Source organism: Zalophus californianus, chromosome 3 (genome assembly GCF_009762305.2).
Source record: "Zalophus californianus isolate mZalCal1 chromosome 3, mZalCal1.pri.v2, whole genome shotgun sequence".
Taxonomy (NCBI): domain Eukaryota; kingdom Metazoa; phylum Chordata; class Mammalia; order Carnivora; family Otariidae; genus Zalophus; species Zalophus californianus.
Window position 1 is genome coordinate 94,579,504 of NC_045597.1, and position 18,216 is coordinate 94,597,719.

General features: G+C 53.0%; 1 protein-coding gene across 1 annotated transcript; it reads left to right on the plus strand.

The window, feature by feature from the left end:
• The first annotated feature begins 4,364 nt into the window (after positions 1 to 4,364).
• On the plus strand, positions 4,365 to 6,791 carry C1QL2 (complement C1q like 2). The gene is made up of 2 exons (XM_027590026.2): positions 4,365 to 5,377; positions 6,018 to 6,791. Exons 1-2 carry the CDS (start codon positions 4,694 to 4,696, stop codon positions 6,195 to 6,197), a joined length of 864 nt encoding a protein of 287 aa, XP_027445827.1. The 5' UTR covers positions 4,365 to 4,693; the 3' UTR covers positions 6,198 to 6,791.
• Positions 6,792 to 18,216: the final 11,425 nt, after the last annotated feature.

Consider the following 18,216-nt stretch of genomic DNA (forward strand, 5'->3'; position numbering starts at 1 on the left):
TGGCCATTCACCCAGCTGCTGAAGCCATTTCTTCGGAGGTGACCTTGATTTCTCATCCTCTCCCTTCTCCTCTCTTAACTTCCATCTTGAATCCATCAGCAAGACCCATGGATTCCATGTTCAAAATGCATATGGAATTTACCTACTTCTCTTCTACTATCTCACACCAAGCCACCATTACCTTTGCCTGGATTACACAGCAGCCGCCAAACTGGTTTCCTAATTTCTGTTCCCTTCCTCACACCATTCACCACATAGCAATCAGGCTCTTGTTTGCAAAATGGAGATGGCGTTGTGCTACTTAAACTCCGTCAGGGGCTCTCAACTACACTCAGCATAAAATCCACACCTTTTAACATGGACACCAAAACCTTGTGTAATGTGGCTCCTGCCTAACTCTCTGTCCTTATCTCATGCTTGCCCTTCCTCTTGGGGATGTAGGTAGGAGATCAGCCAATGTACTCAAGATGATGTCTCTAAAGAGCTTACAGTCTACTTGGGGGCACAGATCTAATTTGAAGAAAGCATGCTAACCAACAGCCATGCCAGGTAGTAGCTATTTAAATATAAACCCAGGTGACACAAGTAGAAGAGGTATAGGGAGGCCTGCAGGATAGCTAGACTGGACAGGACCCGTACTGTTCACCACTGTGCTGAGTGCATGTAGCACAGTGCCTGGCATACAGTAGGGATGAACAAATATTTGTGGAACAAATGAATGACGTGAGTCCTGAACCATTGGAGCTCACAGCCTTTTGGGGGAGGTTAATAAGTAAACAAATATTTGATCATATGATATATGACGGCAGGGGCATGTATATTCAAGGGACTTTTTTTTTTCTTTTGAGAGAGGGAGAGAGAGAGTGAGCAGTGTGGGGGAGGGCAGAGGGAGAGGGAGAGAGAGAATCGTAAGCGGGCTCCACGTCCAGTGCAGAGCTGATTGGGGTTCAGTCTCACGACTCCGAGATTCTGACCTGAGCCAAAATCAAGAGTAGGACGCTTAACTGACTGGGCCACTCAGGCGCCCCTATTCAAGGTGCTTTAAGGGTTCATGGGCAGGAATTGTCAACTCTGCTTGGAGACAGGTCAGGAAGACTTCGGACAAGGAAGTGACACTTAGACAGAACTTGAAGGATACTTAGGGGTGAATCCAGAGAGATGAGCGGGGACTGGCATCCCACGTTGAAGACACTGGAGTACTGATAAGGAAAAGTGGGGCTGATTCCTGGTGGGTTTCATTAGAGTGTCAGATAAGACAATGTGTGACCAACTGTCCAACTATATATCACAGACGACAAGGGCTTTGTAAGGTGGAGATGTTGGTGCAAGAAATGCAGGCTGGCTTACTCGGGCAATTTGAGGTAGATTTGAGTCACTACTGGGCCTTAAAATGTAAAACCATGGTCTAAATGAAAGGCGATATGCCGAGAAAGGTCATAACTAATATTAATGAGAAGACAGTCCTGATGACGAGAATCACTCAGGGAGAGCAGAAGCCAGGCTGATGGGGAGGGGTGTCAAATGCTCTAGCAGGCCACTCTGTCTGGCTTTGCCATGGTGAGAGGGAGGGAGGGGGGCAGGGGGAAGGACCTGATGACTCCTGTGGTCTGGGGCAGGAGACTGCCTGCTCTCCACCTGTTCTAGCTGCCACCATCCCTGCTCCTGGTAGAGGGCTGGCCTGGGGAGAAGCCCTCCTCCCTTCAAGGCCATCGGTGCTCCTGGGAATGCTGATCCTTGGGAAAGGTTGCTTTGCCTGAGTCCGCGACGGTGAAAGCCTGGTGAAAGCCTCAAACATTTGCCCCTCCTTGCTTCTTCCCTGCCCAGATTCTGCAGGGGTGAAAACACGGGGTTTTGGGGATGGTGGTCTACAGGGCTGGGGGAATTCAAACTGAGTGATGGTCTGCCTGGAAAACGTTTTTCCTGGTGGAACTAGGGACCAGAAACACTCTGGACAGTTTTGGTGGAGGGCAGGTAGTCAGAGCGGGGTGGCCTGAGGCCGGGGTGGGGGTCCGATCCCCCTTCTCTCCTTTGGGGAAGGATAGAGCATGTAGGTGGTCTTGGGTCTCTCTCCTTTTTAATTCACAAATCTACCCCCCACCCTGCTTACTACCCACATGTCTCATCTTAGTGGTCTTGATCATGGTGGTGGGGGTCTAAGGTATCAATAGGTAATAATAATAAAGCTAACCTTTACTGAGCCAGCTATTCTAAGGCCTTTATATTAATTAACTCATTTAGTCTCTTAACAACTCTGAGACAGGTACTTTTGGCATTCCCATTCTTCACACCTGGAGACTGAGGCTCAGAGAGGTGAAGCAATTGCCCGAAGTCACACAGATACAAAGCTGCAGACCTGGGATTGGGACCAGACGGTGTGGCTCCTGGAATCACTGTGGCTCATGAGTTTTAGGGGTGGCCCTAGGGAAGGGAATGGAGGGCTCCTGAACCAGTGAAGAATGTGCCCAGGAGCTAGCTGGCAACAGATTTCACCGCCACATTCTCAGAGCCCCTCGTCAGGGAATGAGGAGTTGAGCTCTGTCATGTGGATGGGGACACTGGGCAGCACCATACACTTTCAAAACCTCTGTTTTCTCATCTGTATAATGGGAGAGCAATTGCTAATCTGTAGGGATGTTGGGAGGAGGAAGTGAAGAGCACGTGCAAAGCACCTGATACATCAAGGTGGGTGCCCAATAAATGAGTTTCTTCTCCCCCTTCTCCCCTGGGTAAAGTTTGCTTCAGGCTAGGTTCAGTCATCTTTTCCACAGATATGTACTGAGGGCCTATATGTACCAGGTGACAGATCTTACGCGATGCCCTGGGAAATACACCCATGAATAAAGAGGCTGGAGCACTGTGGGGAGGGATGGGGAAATGACCCAGAGTGACCAGAGAAACAAAAAGGATTTTTAAGTAACGCACAAGAACACAACACCTGATAAATGTATGTTCTTCTCAAAGCAATAGCCAGGGAGGGTGCACGATTGTTCCAGAGATGCTGATGCATTGCCAAGAACTGATATCAGCACTTGGACTTTCTTCCCAGGGTCCCCTCTCCAGGGGGGCATTCCTATGTCAGGGTGGGGGGTGGCTGGAGCTTTAGGAAGATAGTCTCAGAGAAGGGAATGCCCAAAGTCACACAGCTGCTCAGGGTGAGAGCAGAACCACAAGACCACGGCTTTTGATTTCTGGTCTTCCCAGTACACAGGAGCGTTTCCCATCCTTCCTTTATCCTCACATGCTGCTTTGGAGATGGATAATTCTTCTCTAAATTTGGTGTCGCGGCTTATTCAAAACTTTGGCTCAGAATGGCTTTGGACTGTTTTTTTTTTTTTTTTTTTTTTTAAAATATATAACTAAACCCACCTCAGTAGGAGGGAGAGCCGGTTATGTTCAAAGGACTCTGTCTGTGGATCTGCCTGGTAGTGGTGGGTGGGGAGTGGAAGCTGGGTGTCCCAAGGTTACCACCAAGTGCTGGGTGTCAAGGATTTGCATTCAAATCATCTTTATACAGAGGATAAAGGCCAATGATTTTCTCGGTGGAAGAAAGGGGCCGAGGCTAATAAACTCTTGTATCGGGGGGCTTTGAGGTTTTCAAAGAGTTGGTGGGGTGGTCTTCTGAAGCCTATTTAACAGCTTGGAGTTCTCCGGCTAGGTGTGAGAAAGAGCTCCCAGAGGCAAGATTTATTTCGTTCTGAAGAAGTGAGTCAGGAGGGCTTTCAGAGAGTCCTTCGTTCCAGGGCCTCGAGGGACTGAGCTCTCTCGACTTGGGTTGACGGCTGGTCCCGCTTGCAGGCAGGGGGGATGGATTAGGTGACGCCCCCGAAAGACCTTGCTGGCACCGGGATTCCGGGAACCTTGGAGGCCCGGCGGCGGCGGCCGTCCGCCCGTGAGTGCGCGCGTGGGCGTGTGTGTGCGGTGGGTGGGAGGCGCGCAAGGGTGGCCGCCGGTGGGTGTGTAAGAGGCGCGGGGGCCGGGGATGCGCCCGCTGCGCCCACTTGTGGCTCCCGGGCGCCGCAGGAGGAACTGCGCCTTTGCCGCCTCTGCCGAGGACGCCGCGGGATAGGAGGAGGACCGAAGGCTGATGACATGAGGGCGCCGTCTCCCGAGTGATGGCAGCGCGCGCTGCCTCGCCGCCTCCGCCGCTCAGCCCCGGACTCCTTACGTCAGGGTAGCTGGGTCCCCCCTCCGCGCGGGAGCCAGCGAGCAGCGGGAGAGCAGAGCAGAGCGCGCCGCGGAGCCGGGGCGCCCTCACTGCGCGCCGAGCCCCGCCGAGCCCCGCAGAGCCGGGCAGGAGGCAACGCCGCCGAGCCCGCGCGGGACGCGGCAGCCGTACCCGGCGCTCCCCAGCCGCCGCCGCCCGGACCCGTGGGGCGCCGGGCTCAGCCTGGGCGCCCCCCGCCATGCGCGCCGGACTCCGCGCCTTCCCCGAGCAGCCCCAGCGCGGTGGGCACCGGCACCTGGGCCGAGGCGCCTCTCGCTAGAAGTGGTCGGGCGCCCGGAGCAGGGGGTCGCCACGTCGGGGACGCGGCCGGGATCCGCGGAGTCGGGCCCCGAGCGCCGGGAGCGGGGCCGCCCGCGCCGCCCCACCATTACCTCCCCGGGCGGCAAGGAGGAGCTGGTGGCGGTCGCCTCCCGGCTGTGGCAGCGGCGGCGGCGCGCCTGCCTGGCGGCCGTCGGCGTCCTCCTGGCCATGGCACTGGGGCTGCTCATCGCCGTGCCGTTGCTGCTGCAGGCGGCGCCCCCCGGCGCGGCGCACTACGAGATGATGGGCACCTGCCGCATGATCTGCGACCCGTACAGCGCCGCACCCGGGGGGGGGCCCGCGGGCGCCAAGGCGCCGCCGCCCGGACCCAGCACTGCCGCCCTGGAAGTCATGCAGGACCTGAGCGCCAACCCTCCGCCCCCCTTCATCCAGGGACCCAAGGGCGACCCGGGACGACCCGGCAAACCGGGGCCGCGGGGGCCCCCTGGAGAGCCGGGCCCGCCTGGACCCAGGGGTCCCCCGGGGGAGAAGGGCGATTCGGGGCGGCCGGGGCTGCCCGGCCTGCAGCTGACGGCGGGCGCGACAGGCGGTGTCGGGGTGGTAGGTGGCGGAACCGGGGGCGGCGGCGACTCCGAAGGCGAAGTGACCGGCGCGCTGAGCGCCGCCTTCAGCGGTCCCAAGATCGCCTTCTACGTGGGTCTTAAGAGCCCCCACGAAGGCTACGAGGTGCTCAAGTTCGACGACGTGGTCACCAACCTCGGCAATCACTACGACCCCACTACCGGCAAGTTCAGCTGCCAGGTGCGCGGCATCTACTTCTTCACCTACCACATCCTCATGCGCGGCGGCGACGGCACCAGCATGTGGGCGGACCTCTGCAAGAACGGGCAGGTCAGTCACCCTTCACCGCCGCTGGCCCCCGCAAATCCCCGCAGACCGTCCTCCCCACCCCGCGCCCCAAATCGCCTGGGAAACCAGACTCCTTTCTCCCCACTCGCCAGCGCCCGGGCGAGCCCCGGGAGGGAGCGCGCCGCAGCATCCAGCTTCCCCGTGCGCCCTGGTCGAGTTTGTCCCAGTGTAGCGCGGCAGGCTGTGCCCCGAGCGCCCAGAGACCCCGCCGGCTTGCCGGCTTGCTTGCGTACCCGCCAGCAGCCCCGCGGGCTCCTCGGAAACCTCATTCTTCTTTAGCTCTCCCTTTGCGCCCCCGTCTCCCCTTTGCCCCCCGGTCTTCTTTCTTCGCGGCCCTGGTGCCCTGGCTCTCCCCCTTCCCCGCTGGGTCAGAGTTTATTGAAGCCCCCTCGCTCCTTCCTTCCGGGACTTGACTTGCCGGCTGCCGAGAGGAGGGGACCGGAAAGGAGCTGGCCAAGTTGGAGAGAGAGAGAGGAGACAGAGAGAGGAGCCTGGGTGGGAGTGTGGTCCCTGGAGCTGGGGGCAGAATGCCGGCGGGGTTTGGGGCGGGGGGCGCCAAGGGGGTTGGGGAAGGCGCAGGCAGGGGTGCCCTGGCCCACCTGCTCTGGCGGCTCGCCCCCAGGTCCGGGCCAGTGCCATCGCTCAGGACGCCGACCAGAACTACGACTACGCTAGTAACAGCGTGGTGCTGCACCTCGATTCAGGGGACGAGGTGTACGTGAAGCTGGACGGCGGGAAGGCGCACGGAGGCAACAACAACAAATACAGCACATTCTCTGGCTTTCTTCTGTACCCGGATTAGGAGCGCAGGGAGCGCGGGGCAGAGTGGCCTCAGGCCACCCTGTGCCCCTGGTGGAGAGCTGTTACCCGGCTGGAGAGGACCACTCTCGCTTCATGACACTTCCTGACATCTACGGAAAAGACACATCCCTGCCGTCCTCCCTGCCCCGCTCCGACCTCAGTGTGTCTGCTACTCACCACGCTCCACTCTGGGCTATCCTCCTGGTCCCTGTCCCCTACCTGGGGAGGGAGAAGGGGATGCCTGAGTGGCGAGGCGAGCGTGAACCCGAGCCCCGGAAGCGAGGCAGCTCAGTTCAGACTTTGCAAACCTGACTGGACTGGACAGGCCTGGCGGGAGGCCTGCCCTTCCAGTCCTGCCTCCTTCTCCCACTGCCCTGAGACCGAGGGCTCCTAGCCCTGGCCAGCGAGGTAGGCCAAAGTGAGCAGGAGCTCCTTGGGGCATCCTTCTTTGTGACCCAAAATACCTGTGCAAATTTCCCTGTCCATCAGCCAGAAACCACCCGCAGCAGAATCCCAGCAAATGGAAAACTCACCTCGCCACTGCACTCCTGAGTCAGACCCACCTTGATGCATTAAATTATGTTTTTAGACCATGGGCTCCGACTCTCTCTCAGCGTGGCCCCAGGACCGGGGGGGGGGGGGGCCTCCAGACATCTACCTTGGCGTAAAGACCTTAACTGGGCCCTGAGTAGCCTCATATATACCCTGCTTGCTGGCCACTGCCTTGGCCCTGCCACCTGGGGTGGGTGAAGAGATGTGGGGAGAGGGGGTGGCAGCCTCCCTCCCTTTGGGGATGTGCTCCCCTGGGCTCAGCCCCGAACAGGAAGAGCCCAAAGGAGGGTGGGGGGAAGTTAGAGGACCCTGGAGAGGATAGCCTTATGGGAGGATGTCAAAGGGCAAGAGTTTCTGGAGAAGGGGGGGGCACGGAGGCACGCTGGGCTGCAAATGGGAGGCATGAATGAGGCACTCTCCAGCAGGTGATCTCTGAGATGTTTGCCCTAAAAGGAAGTGCAGAAGTCCTCGGCAGAAATACACCCACGCTTGCACATAGTATACTCAGCACAGGTCCATTTGCTCATACACCAGCTAGATCCACATCTCCCAAAAGAGCTGGTAAACAGACAATTCTGTGGACCATCAGTTCCCCGAATTCACCCAGAACCGTGTGGTGAGATCGACACTATTGCGGGGGGCATCCTTTTTCTGGGTCTTGCCTTCCATTTGCACGGTGATGTGGGGCACCTGCTCTGAACCCCAGTGTGCTTGTTTGGTCTCCCCTCTTTACTTCCCTTCACAATTCCACATTCACGAGTTAGGAAAACACCCCACATGGCTTTGATTTTTTTTCTTTTTACTTTTCTGTTTCATTTTTAAATCACTGAGTTCCGATAAACAGTAAGTTACCTACAAAATAACCAGCTAGCAACCTGTTAGTGCCTACTGAGCTTGTTTTGACCAGTTGGTTGTTTGAAAAGAAATGTGTGTGCGCAGAGGCGACCCTGGAGTGCGTGTACCTGGGTAAAGCTGGAAATACGCGCGCGCACATGCACCCCTCATATAGATATAATGTTATGGCTGTCATCACTAATCCAAGGGACACATGTGCACAAACACACACATTCGTAGGTCCATGTCCATGTGGTGTGTGACAGTGTTCAAGGCTGGATGTCTGCCCCCAAATTGCATCGTGCTGGACTTTAATTCTTGGAGGATGCTGAAAGCTGTTGAGTCCGATCTGAGAGACAATTACACCCCCTGCCTTGAGTCCTGTCACTGTCGTTATTCCTCTTTATGCTCTTATTTTATTTGAATAAGGTTTCATTGTCATTCACTTGAATATTAGCGATGATTGCATCTGCTTTGAGTCCAGGGATAAAGTGCTCCAAGAGAGCCGGGGGAAAACATGTATACACACACACACACACACACACACACACACACACACACACACACTCCCCACCACCACCACCACCACCACCACCACCATCTCTCCAGTTCCAGACCCAAACGGAACCCCAGTTCCCCACCCCACCCCAGTCCACCCCCCTGATTGTGGAGCCCAAACCCAGCTGAGCCCGGGAATTGGGGAGGGCAGAGTCGGGCCCCGTCTACAGTTGCATACGTATCAATTTCTGATGCCTTGTCGATTGTATCATCCAGAAATGCGATTAAAACCAAATGTCTGAGACCCAAATGAAGTCTAATTGCTATGGATCTGCAATCCCCCATGGGCCCTTAATCCTTTTTGACTTATTCCTCCCCTTCCTCCGATGAGATGGAGCTTAGACGCAAAGCCCTTGGTTTAAATTTCAAAAATTAAAATTGACATGCAGTGGTGGCTTCCCTGGGAGCGGGAGGAATTTCTAAGGAGGTGCCCGAGCCCAGCTTTATCCTCTGCATTAAGAAGCAATTTGTACTTCTAACAAAACCCCCGCCACTCCCCTTCGGTGGCAGGGCAGTAGAAATGCCTTGCCCCGGTCTGGCTGTTCACAATACTTAGACACAGTTGAATCTGAGATTCCTCCCTCTGTATTCCCTGATGCAACTGGGTTTCTTGCAATTCTAATGCCCTGGCAGCCGGGAGGAGCTTCCAGAGGTGTCACCTGCTAAGAGGATGATAGATTGATGAGATGGCAGGCTGGAGGCAGGAGCACACCCGCCCAGGACCACCTCTGTGTCTGCACATTCTCCGTATCCCAGGCAGGACCCTCCGGACTCACTGAAGTCCACGATCCCATGATCTCTGGAGGATGCCCTGAGATGGAGGCAGGGAGGAATGGGGACACCAGGCCTCCCCCTGCCGCCAACTTGGTGGGCTATCCGTCTTGCGGTTCTTGTGGAATGCAAGAAACCATTTGCCCCAGACCCCTACCCTTCTCGTCTCTAGTTGAGTAGAGAATTATTACCAATCATACTTAGAAAGTATTGTCTTAATTTCCTACTTGCTTTTGGGTCCATTTTCTGTGTTCTTAGGTTGGGATTACTATACTGGCATCTCTCAGGAAGTAGAAAAGTTCTTGTTCTGTTCGTTTGGGAGGCGGGGAAATTAGGGCTCCGGGAGGTCCAGTGACATGCCCAGGTTCACAAAGCTAAAAGGCTGACCCAGGACCTGACCTCTAGGCCGAGCCTCTGCCCAGCTGCCCAGACCAAGCATGTCCACCTCCCAGAGTTCACAGGCCTTTGAGAAGAGATCAAATGGGTGGGACACACTTCCTACCCTTTCTTACATCCTCTGATGTAGGGAGTCTCAGCACCCTCCAAAGGGTCAGGCAAGAAGAGATAGCCCTGCTTCTTGGGCCCAGGCTGCCAGCAGGGAGCACCCCAGATGGAGGCTCCCGCTCCTGAGGATTGGCTGAAGGTCCTGGCCTTGGGGTCCTCGTTGATGGCCCAGTAGGATCTTAGGTCACCAACTCCAAATGCTCCATTTGGATCTGTCTCCATCAGCAACCTCCCACGCCCCTTCTCCTTAGGGTCTCTTGACCACCTTCTCTTATAATAGCTCTCCCTTCTCCCTTTTGGTGGTGGGGAGGGGGGCACCTTGCAGGTGCAGTGGGCATGACTGTCCCTGATTGGTGAGAGGCCCCTTTCTTTATTCCCAGAGTTTACGTCTATGTGACTAGTTATTTTCAGGATTGCCTGAGTGCATGAGATACACACCCGGCCCTGGAAATTCAGATAGAAGTTATGCTTTCCACTACATTTTCCTCCCATCTGTTGTGAGCAGATGACTCCGCTCTGCAGATGACAAAGCATCCAGGTCCCCCTCTGCATGGAGCTCTGATGACACGGTAGAGGGGCTATATTATGGAGACCAGTTCCTCCAGACTTCACTGATCATGCAGTCCCATTGGACAAACATTTTTTGAGCACTCACACCCAATCTGTGTGTTTGACTTGTGAATAATTTACGTAGACTACTGTCAATCCATACTTTAAAAAAATGTTTCTATCTTTTTGTATTCATATCCATCAACGGATCTCCACAGTCGAGTCAGTCACTTTCTTCCAGCTGGCTAACCAATCTTGGGGAAAGTTCTCCTCTCACTGGAACCAAAAGAAATAAGGGTTAATCCATGTGTTTCCCTTCGAGTTGCCATTTTTCCAGACTCTTAGGCAAGAAAATATGCTCTTTTATGTGTCACAAGTTAAGGCTGCACACTTTACTTTTTTGCGAGCACAGCTCCAATCTGTATTTTAAGTATTAGGAATGCTTGATTTCTCTCTCTTTTTTTGGATGAAAAATAAATAAAACTCAAATTTCAATATTTCCATTCTACACCTGATTTTGAAGCTTTGATGTTGGCACTGGAACCAAGCCATGGGACCAGGACGGGCCAGGGGGTGCAGGCTCTCTCTCAGGCCCCTCTGAATATTGGGGAGAGTGAACTTGGCAGGTGGAAGTGAAGAATTTTGGAGGGAGGTTCTGGTCTCTTGTATTTGTCATACTCTGATTCCCTTCAACAAACAGGAACACTCCCCAGAGGAGCATGGATCAGAGCAGCACTCGCAGAAATAATACGAGACATAGTTTTTAAAAATATATTTTACCATAATAATTTCAAAAATACTCAGAAGAAAACAGAATAGTCCATTGAGCTCTCATGTGCCTATCATTGAGCTTTGATACTCACCAAGTCATGGTCAATCCAGGCAGAACGACAGTTTTCCTTTAGGAACACCTTATGATGTGCCAGGGATTGGTGCTAGGGCTCAGTTTGCTTCCTCACAACACCCCTGTGAAGTAAGTATTGCTATTAGCCCCATGTTACAGACGGGGAAACAGAGGCTCACAGAGGTTTTTTTGTTGTTGTTTGTTTGTTTGTTTTTTTGTTTGTTTTCTGAGACTTGCCCAAAGTGAAGGCCAGGACTGCCACTAAGTTCTGTTTGACCCCAGAGCCCAGACTCTTTGGGGAATATGGGCAGGGCAGGGAGGTGAGATCTTACAAACCACAGTCCGGGCGCATTGCTACAAACAAGCCTCCCCATCAAACACTCTGAGGGGGATGCTGCATCAGAGCATTTCTGGGGAGGCTCCCCACGTATCCTCTCTCCCCTGATAATTGCCATCAGCTTATTTCCAGAACTTCTCATTCTCTCCCTTCTCACTGTTTCATGCACCACTCATGCTGTTCCCCCTGGGCTGGCTTCCATCAGGGAAGGGAGCCCCTGAGCCCTCCTTCAGGGCTCAGTTGGCAGGTCACATCCACTAGCCCCCAGCCTCACCCTGTGCCTCCTCTACTCCCCGTCCCTGAAGGTCCACGGAGCTGTGACCTTCCCCACCATGGTGCTGGCCACACTGCTGTAATCACATTATAGTTTGGTTGTCTGTCTTCCCCATGGACTGTAGGCTTTGCAAAGGTAGAGCCATCGTCTGTGTGAATTGCCACTGAACCTTCCCCCGCTCTCCCCAGTTCTTAGAATGGTGCTCGGTATACAGCAGGTACTCAATAAAAATTTGCAAGATGGATGGATGGATGGACGAATGGATGGGGGAATCCTGGGGGATCCTGAGAGGGTAGATTTTGGAAAGACTTCCACTGGGGTGTCTGACTTTGTAGTGGGATCAAGGTGATTTTCCCAGCAAGCTGAATACTGCTCTTGACTAATTGGTCCCCGTCTGCCTCCACTCACGGGCCCTGGGTTTGTAGGGTTTGGATGAATGGGAAAGATTGTGAAAAGGAACACTGACTGCAATGTTCAAGGCCACGGTTACACCTCTGGAAATGAGCAGAACCTTCCAGTTGACATGAATTTATGACGACTGCCACAATGTGGCTTCTGGGCTGATTTAAGTTCCCTCCCCAGAGCCTCCAGGATGTCTGTTAGCCTTCTGGGGCTGCCTGGGCAGCAGCCTCACTTCCAGTGGGGTCCCTCGGTGGGTGCTTTTCTGTCTGGATTCTTCTATTTTCTCCCAATGAAAAACACCATTTGAAAAACTGTTTACGTAAGACGCACTTGCAAAGAATGTAAACAGTATAGAGAAAAGGAGACCGAAAGTAAAAACTCCCCCTCTCCTGAGGCAATCTCCTTCCCCAGCGGTAATTTCTGCTAACAGCTTGGTTTGTATTCTTCCCAACTTGGCAAATGCACATTTGTGTGGTTTTGTTCACGAAGAATATAAAACTCTAAACACTGTTCTACACCTGCTCTTTCCCTTAACGATCACTCTGGAGCAGCTCTTGGGGGGCAGTTGGTGCGCCTTGTCTCTTTTGACCAAGGTGCGCACCATTGTTCCACGGACAAGGAACTCAGGTTGCTAAAACAGATCAGCCTCCCCTAGACCTGTCAGCCGTTTCTGGCATTCCTGCTCCTGCAGAGGAACAGCCTCTGCTAACCGGATTGCTCTTCCACTTTGAGACAGGTTCTACCCTCAAGTGGGAAAATCCCGCCTCACGTCTGAAGCAATAGAAACGATGTCTTTACCCAGTTTGTAGATTATTCAAGTGCTGCCCCTCCTGTTCTCGCTGGCTACCTCCTGGCCTTTGATCTCCATCCAGAGGCCCTCCCCTGGGACTGGGTGAATGGAGGAAAGAGATGAACTCCAGCCAGCCCTGGTTGGCCCCTGCTGGCCCTGGAGGAGGGAAGGGGACTCCTGGTTGTGTGTGTGAGCAGGGGCGGGGGGGTGGGGGGATGCCCAGCTCCAGGCATCCTGGTCTCTGGTTAAGATGGTCCTTGGCTGCCGCCTGTGTTGCTTCCAACTTTGGAAACTTGCTGGAGATGTGATGTATGGGAGGGAGGGAGAAGGTTCGTGGAGGCAGGGTTGCTGGAGTCCGGGGCCAGGATGGTGCTGGAGGATTTCTTAGAGAGAATACCGCTTTTGATTTTGACTCTTGGGCAGCAGATTGGCAGAGCTGTAGTTTTTTTTTTTAAGATTTTATTTATTTATTTATTTATTTATTTATTTATTTATTTTTATTTATTTATTTGTCAGAGAGAGAGAGAGAGCACAAGCAGGGGGAGCAGAGGGAGAGGGAGAAGCAGACTCCTCACTGAGCAGGGAGCCTGACGTAGGGCTCAATCCCAGGACCCTGGGATCATGACCCAAGCCGAAGGCACACAGATGCTTAACTGACTGAGCCACCCAGGAACCCTAGAGCTGTGGTTTTTTAATGGTGTGTGTCTGCTTGCCCACATGGGCCTTTGGGGGAATTAGTAAATGACATCTCTTATTCCAGGTGGACGCAGCTTTTTTGCAGTTTCTGAGTGCGGTTTTGTGAGTGAGAAGCAGGCAGGAACTCGGCACCCATTTGGCTGCTCAGCTTTATACCCAGGTCCCCAGGCCCAAGAGGTTTGGAGAATGGCCCCCTCCCCCTTTCCCTTCCTCCCTTGCAGTTCCTGTGCCCAGGGCTGGGCGCTGGTGCCTCTCTGCTGTTCCCTGAACCTTGGGGAGGGGGAAGGAGGCGGGGCAGGGAGGGCATTGTCCTCTGATGCATGGTGACTCCAGGCCAGCCGAAGAGACTGACCCTGACAGAGGGATGCCAGGCCACACTGGGCATCTGACGTGTGCTCTGGAACCAGACTGAGCAGTGGGCAGCAACTGTGAGCACTAAAATAGCTCAACCCTTTAAAAGCAACCAGGTCATGGACACAGAGTCTGTGGAAAGAAAAAAAAAGTGGTTTTAACCTTTTTTTTTTATTGAGCTGAGCCCTTTATCTGTGTAATCTTGCTTAATCTAGACAAGGAAGAAGGTGAAATAGTTCAAAAGTTCTCACAGCAACTCTGGCAGAGGGGTGAAACTGAGGCACGGAGAGGGCTGGTGATTTGCTCAAGATCAACAGCAAGGCGATGCCTCAAATTTTAAGCTCAGGTCTGTCTGATTCAAAGGCTCTACAATTTATAATCCAATGCCCTGTCTCTCAATACTGATCCATTGGTAATCTGAGATTTGCATATAACCTCTCTGAGCTACTGTTCGCTCTTCCATAAAATGCCACCGATTTCATAAGGCTAATGGGGGAATGAATGAGCTAATGGATATCAACTATCTTAATGGGAAGTGCTCCGCAAAAGTTAGTTATTATCTGCATTCAAACATTTATTTTTAAAAAAGTCACTTTCTACCTGTACCACTGGCCACTTTTCTAAGCTACTGATATTCAGTGGAACTCAGAATAGTCTTTGAACTTGGATTCAAATTCACCTTCACCATAAACTGGCTCTGTTACACTTTGACAGATTATTTAACTGGCTAAGCCTCACTTTCCCCATCTGTAAAATGGGGCCAGTGCTCCTACCACATGGATGTTTGGGAGGAGTTAATGAGATGTTATAACAGAGTATGAGGTACAGAGTAAGTGCTTGCGACCTGGGGATGGTAGGTGTTGTTAGGGACTGTTCTCTTCTGTCCTGAGCTGACACATTTTGGGAAGCACCAAACCAAGGCTGCTTGGAATGAGAAGGGGCAGGATTTCAGTGTCAACAGCCAGTATTTATGAGTGTGTCAATGTCTTAGGGGCCGCCAAGGGCATTTCCCAAACACGTCTGCAATCCTTTCAGTAAGCCTGTGAGGTAAAGATAATTTCACCCATTTCACAGATGAGGAGGTGAGAGGCCATTTTCAACAGTTGTAACGTCAAAGTCAGAATCCAAACCAGTGCCTTTTCCAGTGTTCATGGCTTGGCCTCCCAGAGAGGAGGAACCACGTGGTAAATGGTGCCTGGCCTGGTCCCTAGACGTTGGGTTATGTATGCAGTGATCCTGTGCAGATCCTGGTGGGGCTCCCTTGTTGACTCCCAGGCTAATAAGCCCCTGCATAATTGGGCCTGGGGCCATGACTAAATCTCAAGGCTCTGCTGCATGAATATGCAAACCCCCATTGACGGCCCAGCTCTATCACAGCCTGATTTCAAATTGACGAGCACAGCCCAGTGGCTCAGGGCCTCTTGCCATGCATAGTAAGAACACCCACTAATCCCCCGCTGAAGCTCCCAGGGCTGGGTGGGGGGAGGTTCATCACAGCCCATTCGAGAGGGTACGTTGAGGGCATGCAGCCCAGGCCTTGCACTCCTTCAAGGCTTGCTCTGCCTCCGTGGAATGGATATGGACCTTAGAAGTCTTTGGAAGGCTGGTTTCTTCTTTCTCTCCCCACCTCCAGGATGCATGCCCCCGAGACCCAGACCCTGATGGAAGGCACAGAGTCCAACGGGAGAAGTCTGATGGCAGAAGTCCACTGGCCTCCAGACTTTGAAAACCAGTTTGCCACCTGTTCCATTCAAAATCTGCCCAATCGATATCCACTGTGTGCCCAGCACTGTGGCAGGGGGCCTGGGTGCTACCTTCTTTCAGTCTGGCCGGTGACAGGAATAATAATTGTCAACGATGATAGCACACCTTCTGGGAGGTGCCAGGGACTAGTGTTGATGTCATTTAAAACTCTGCGGCCCTTTAAGATGGGTGTTATTCTTTTCATCTCACAGCTGAGAGTACTAAGACTAGAGAACTTAACTGACCTGTAACGCAGACGCACAGCTAAGAAGTCACGGAGCCTGATTTGGAGCCCAGATCTCTCCAGCAACAGAGCCCCTCCTCTGCCCCACAGAGATGCTGAGGTATGTGGTGAGACCATGCCCATGGGGGGAAGGGCTGCTCAGATGGCTGCTCTAGGTACAGGGGATTTCTATCTGGCACTGAGAGGACCTGGGAAGGACTGGAGTGATCAGGAGGGCTTCCTGGAGGTGGTGACCTCTGAGTTGGGGTTTGCCATCTAATAGTCATCATCCTTATTAGTCTGCAATGGGTTTGAGCAGAAAAGACTCACACTGAAGATTTGCTAGTTATGTATTCATTCTCCAAAGACTTATTGATTTATCTACATTGAGCTCTGTGGTAGGCCCTGGGGTCAAAATGTCCTGAGACTTGACTCAGTCCTGCAGAAACTCTCAGGGGAGGAGAGGAACCAGAGCAGGGCCCAGCGCAGAGAACCTGGAGCAGGGAGGAGACTGCAACAAGGAGGGAGTCACTGAGCCCAGGGTGGGGTCAGGAGAGGAGAAACAAAGGCCATATTGGCCTCTTGGAAGGCCGTATTGTGGTGGGGGACTGGCAAGAGCTTGAGGTGCTAGTCTGATGGGGAGGGACCAGCATGGGCAAAGACATGGGAGTGGGGCTTGCCTCTGGGAGGGTTCTCATGGAGTCTTTCGGTCCCTGTGTGTGTGTGTGTGTGTGTGTGTGGGTGCGTGCGCGTGCATATGGAATGTGTATGTGTTGAAGTAGTTGTGATTTATGTGTGTGTTTTGGGGGATAGTGTGTTGCAGGTTTATTGTGGCCAGGATGCTTGTGTGTGGGATGGGGTGTGTGTATATGTGGGTGCTTGTGTATATGGAGGGGGACAACAGCATCAGTTGCAATGGTGCTGTCTCTGGCCCAGAACACCTCATTTATTGGGGCCTTCTTACCCCACGTTGGAAAGATGGAAGAGTTGTATGCCATTGGTTCATTCCCCTTGCCTCCAACACACAGAGTAAACTTTGTGGCTGCCTCTCTTGGAAATGTGTTTGGAGTTTGTATTTGGGGTGGGCTGGAGGGTGGGGTGGGGTCTAAGCCTAAGGCCTGCATGATGGAGGAGGTTAGGAGAAGCAATAACTCAGAGCAGGGGTTGGAGGTACCTAAGGGACCCAAAATCATGGTGTCCTGGAAACACCATTGCAGATACCTGGGCATAACCCAGCAGCAACTTAACACTTGTATTTTACTTGATATTCTCCAAAGCACACTGCAACTATCTCATCTATTGTTTCTTACCCAGCATGCAAAGATTACAGAAAGCTCCTTCCCATTTTATCTCTGTAATGACCCTGGGTGCTGGGTGGGCCAGCTCTTACACTTCCGTTGTCCGGTAAAAGATAAGATATGGTCATGAAGATAGCTTAAGATAAAAGAAGTGATTGCTCCAAAGCCACACAGCTGGTAAACAGTTGTACTAGAAATGGCCGCCTAGTCATTCCGTTGGATTCTAAGAGCTTTTGTTGGCTCAAAGTGAGAGGTCCAGATGTGGTAATCATGAGGGGGGAGGGAGTAAAAAGGCAGATTCCCACCCCCTATTCCAGGCTATTTAGAGCAGATCACTTTCATTTACCCCAACCCTTGCATAACCTTCTGGGTATAGCTACTAGGTTATCCATCCATCCATCCATCCATCCATCCATCCATCCACCCATCCATCCACCCATCATCAGTCATCCATCATCCATCCATCCATCATTCATGTATTCAATGCATACCTGTGTGCCAGGCCCTATGTAGGTGAGATGATGTCTATCCAAAAGAACTCCCAATCAGTGGCAGACTTCCAGAAGCCTCCATCCACTCTTTCCTCACTTCCTTTAAATGGCTCCTTACTGAGAGAGATGGGGTAGAGCCCTTGCCCAGCTCACCCATCAGTGAACCAGCCCAGCAGGAAGCGTGACAACCTCTGATGGGTCTACTCCCAAGCAACTGGCATCGAAGAACAAGCAGTTAACCATCAGTAAGGCTAGAATTCTAAGGCAAGATCAGCCTCCTGCAAATTTGTGAGGTAGCCGAGGATTTGGCTCTTCCCTTGAGGCAAAACTCAAGGTGCTTCCTGCCACTTCTGCAAGATAGTGAGAGTCTGGGGCATGGCATGACTCTTGCCTTGAGTTTGGTTGCATCATGTGCCATGTGAGCGCTTGCTTGGCCCGTGGCTGCAGGCTGTCCCCTTGGCTTAGTTGGCCACCTTTGCCGAGTGGGATGTGGCTGACCGTGGCTGGCATGCACCCCCCATTTCTGGAGGAGCATGTCACAAGTCCTACACTGTGGTCAGCACTGTATTGGGAGGTCTGGCTGCTGAAGGAGAAACTTAGGGCTGTGTCTTATTCTACTGTGCTGTTAAGTTACTAATTGAAGAGAGGAGCTTCTTGAGGAAATAAGCAAAGCCATCACCTAGTCTGGTGTACACGAGGCTGGGGCCCAAGAGGAGGCACTTGCACAGCTGAGCTCCAGGACTGAGGAACATGAGAGGCTGTCTCTAACATGTGTGTTTTGGGCAGCTCACGAAGTCCCCCTG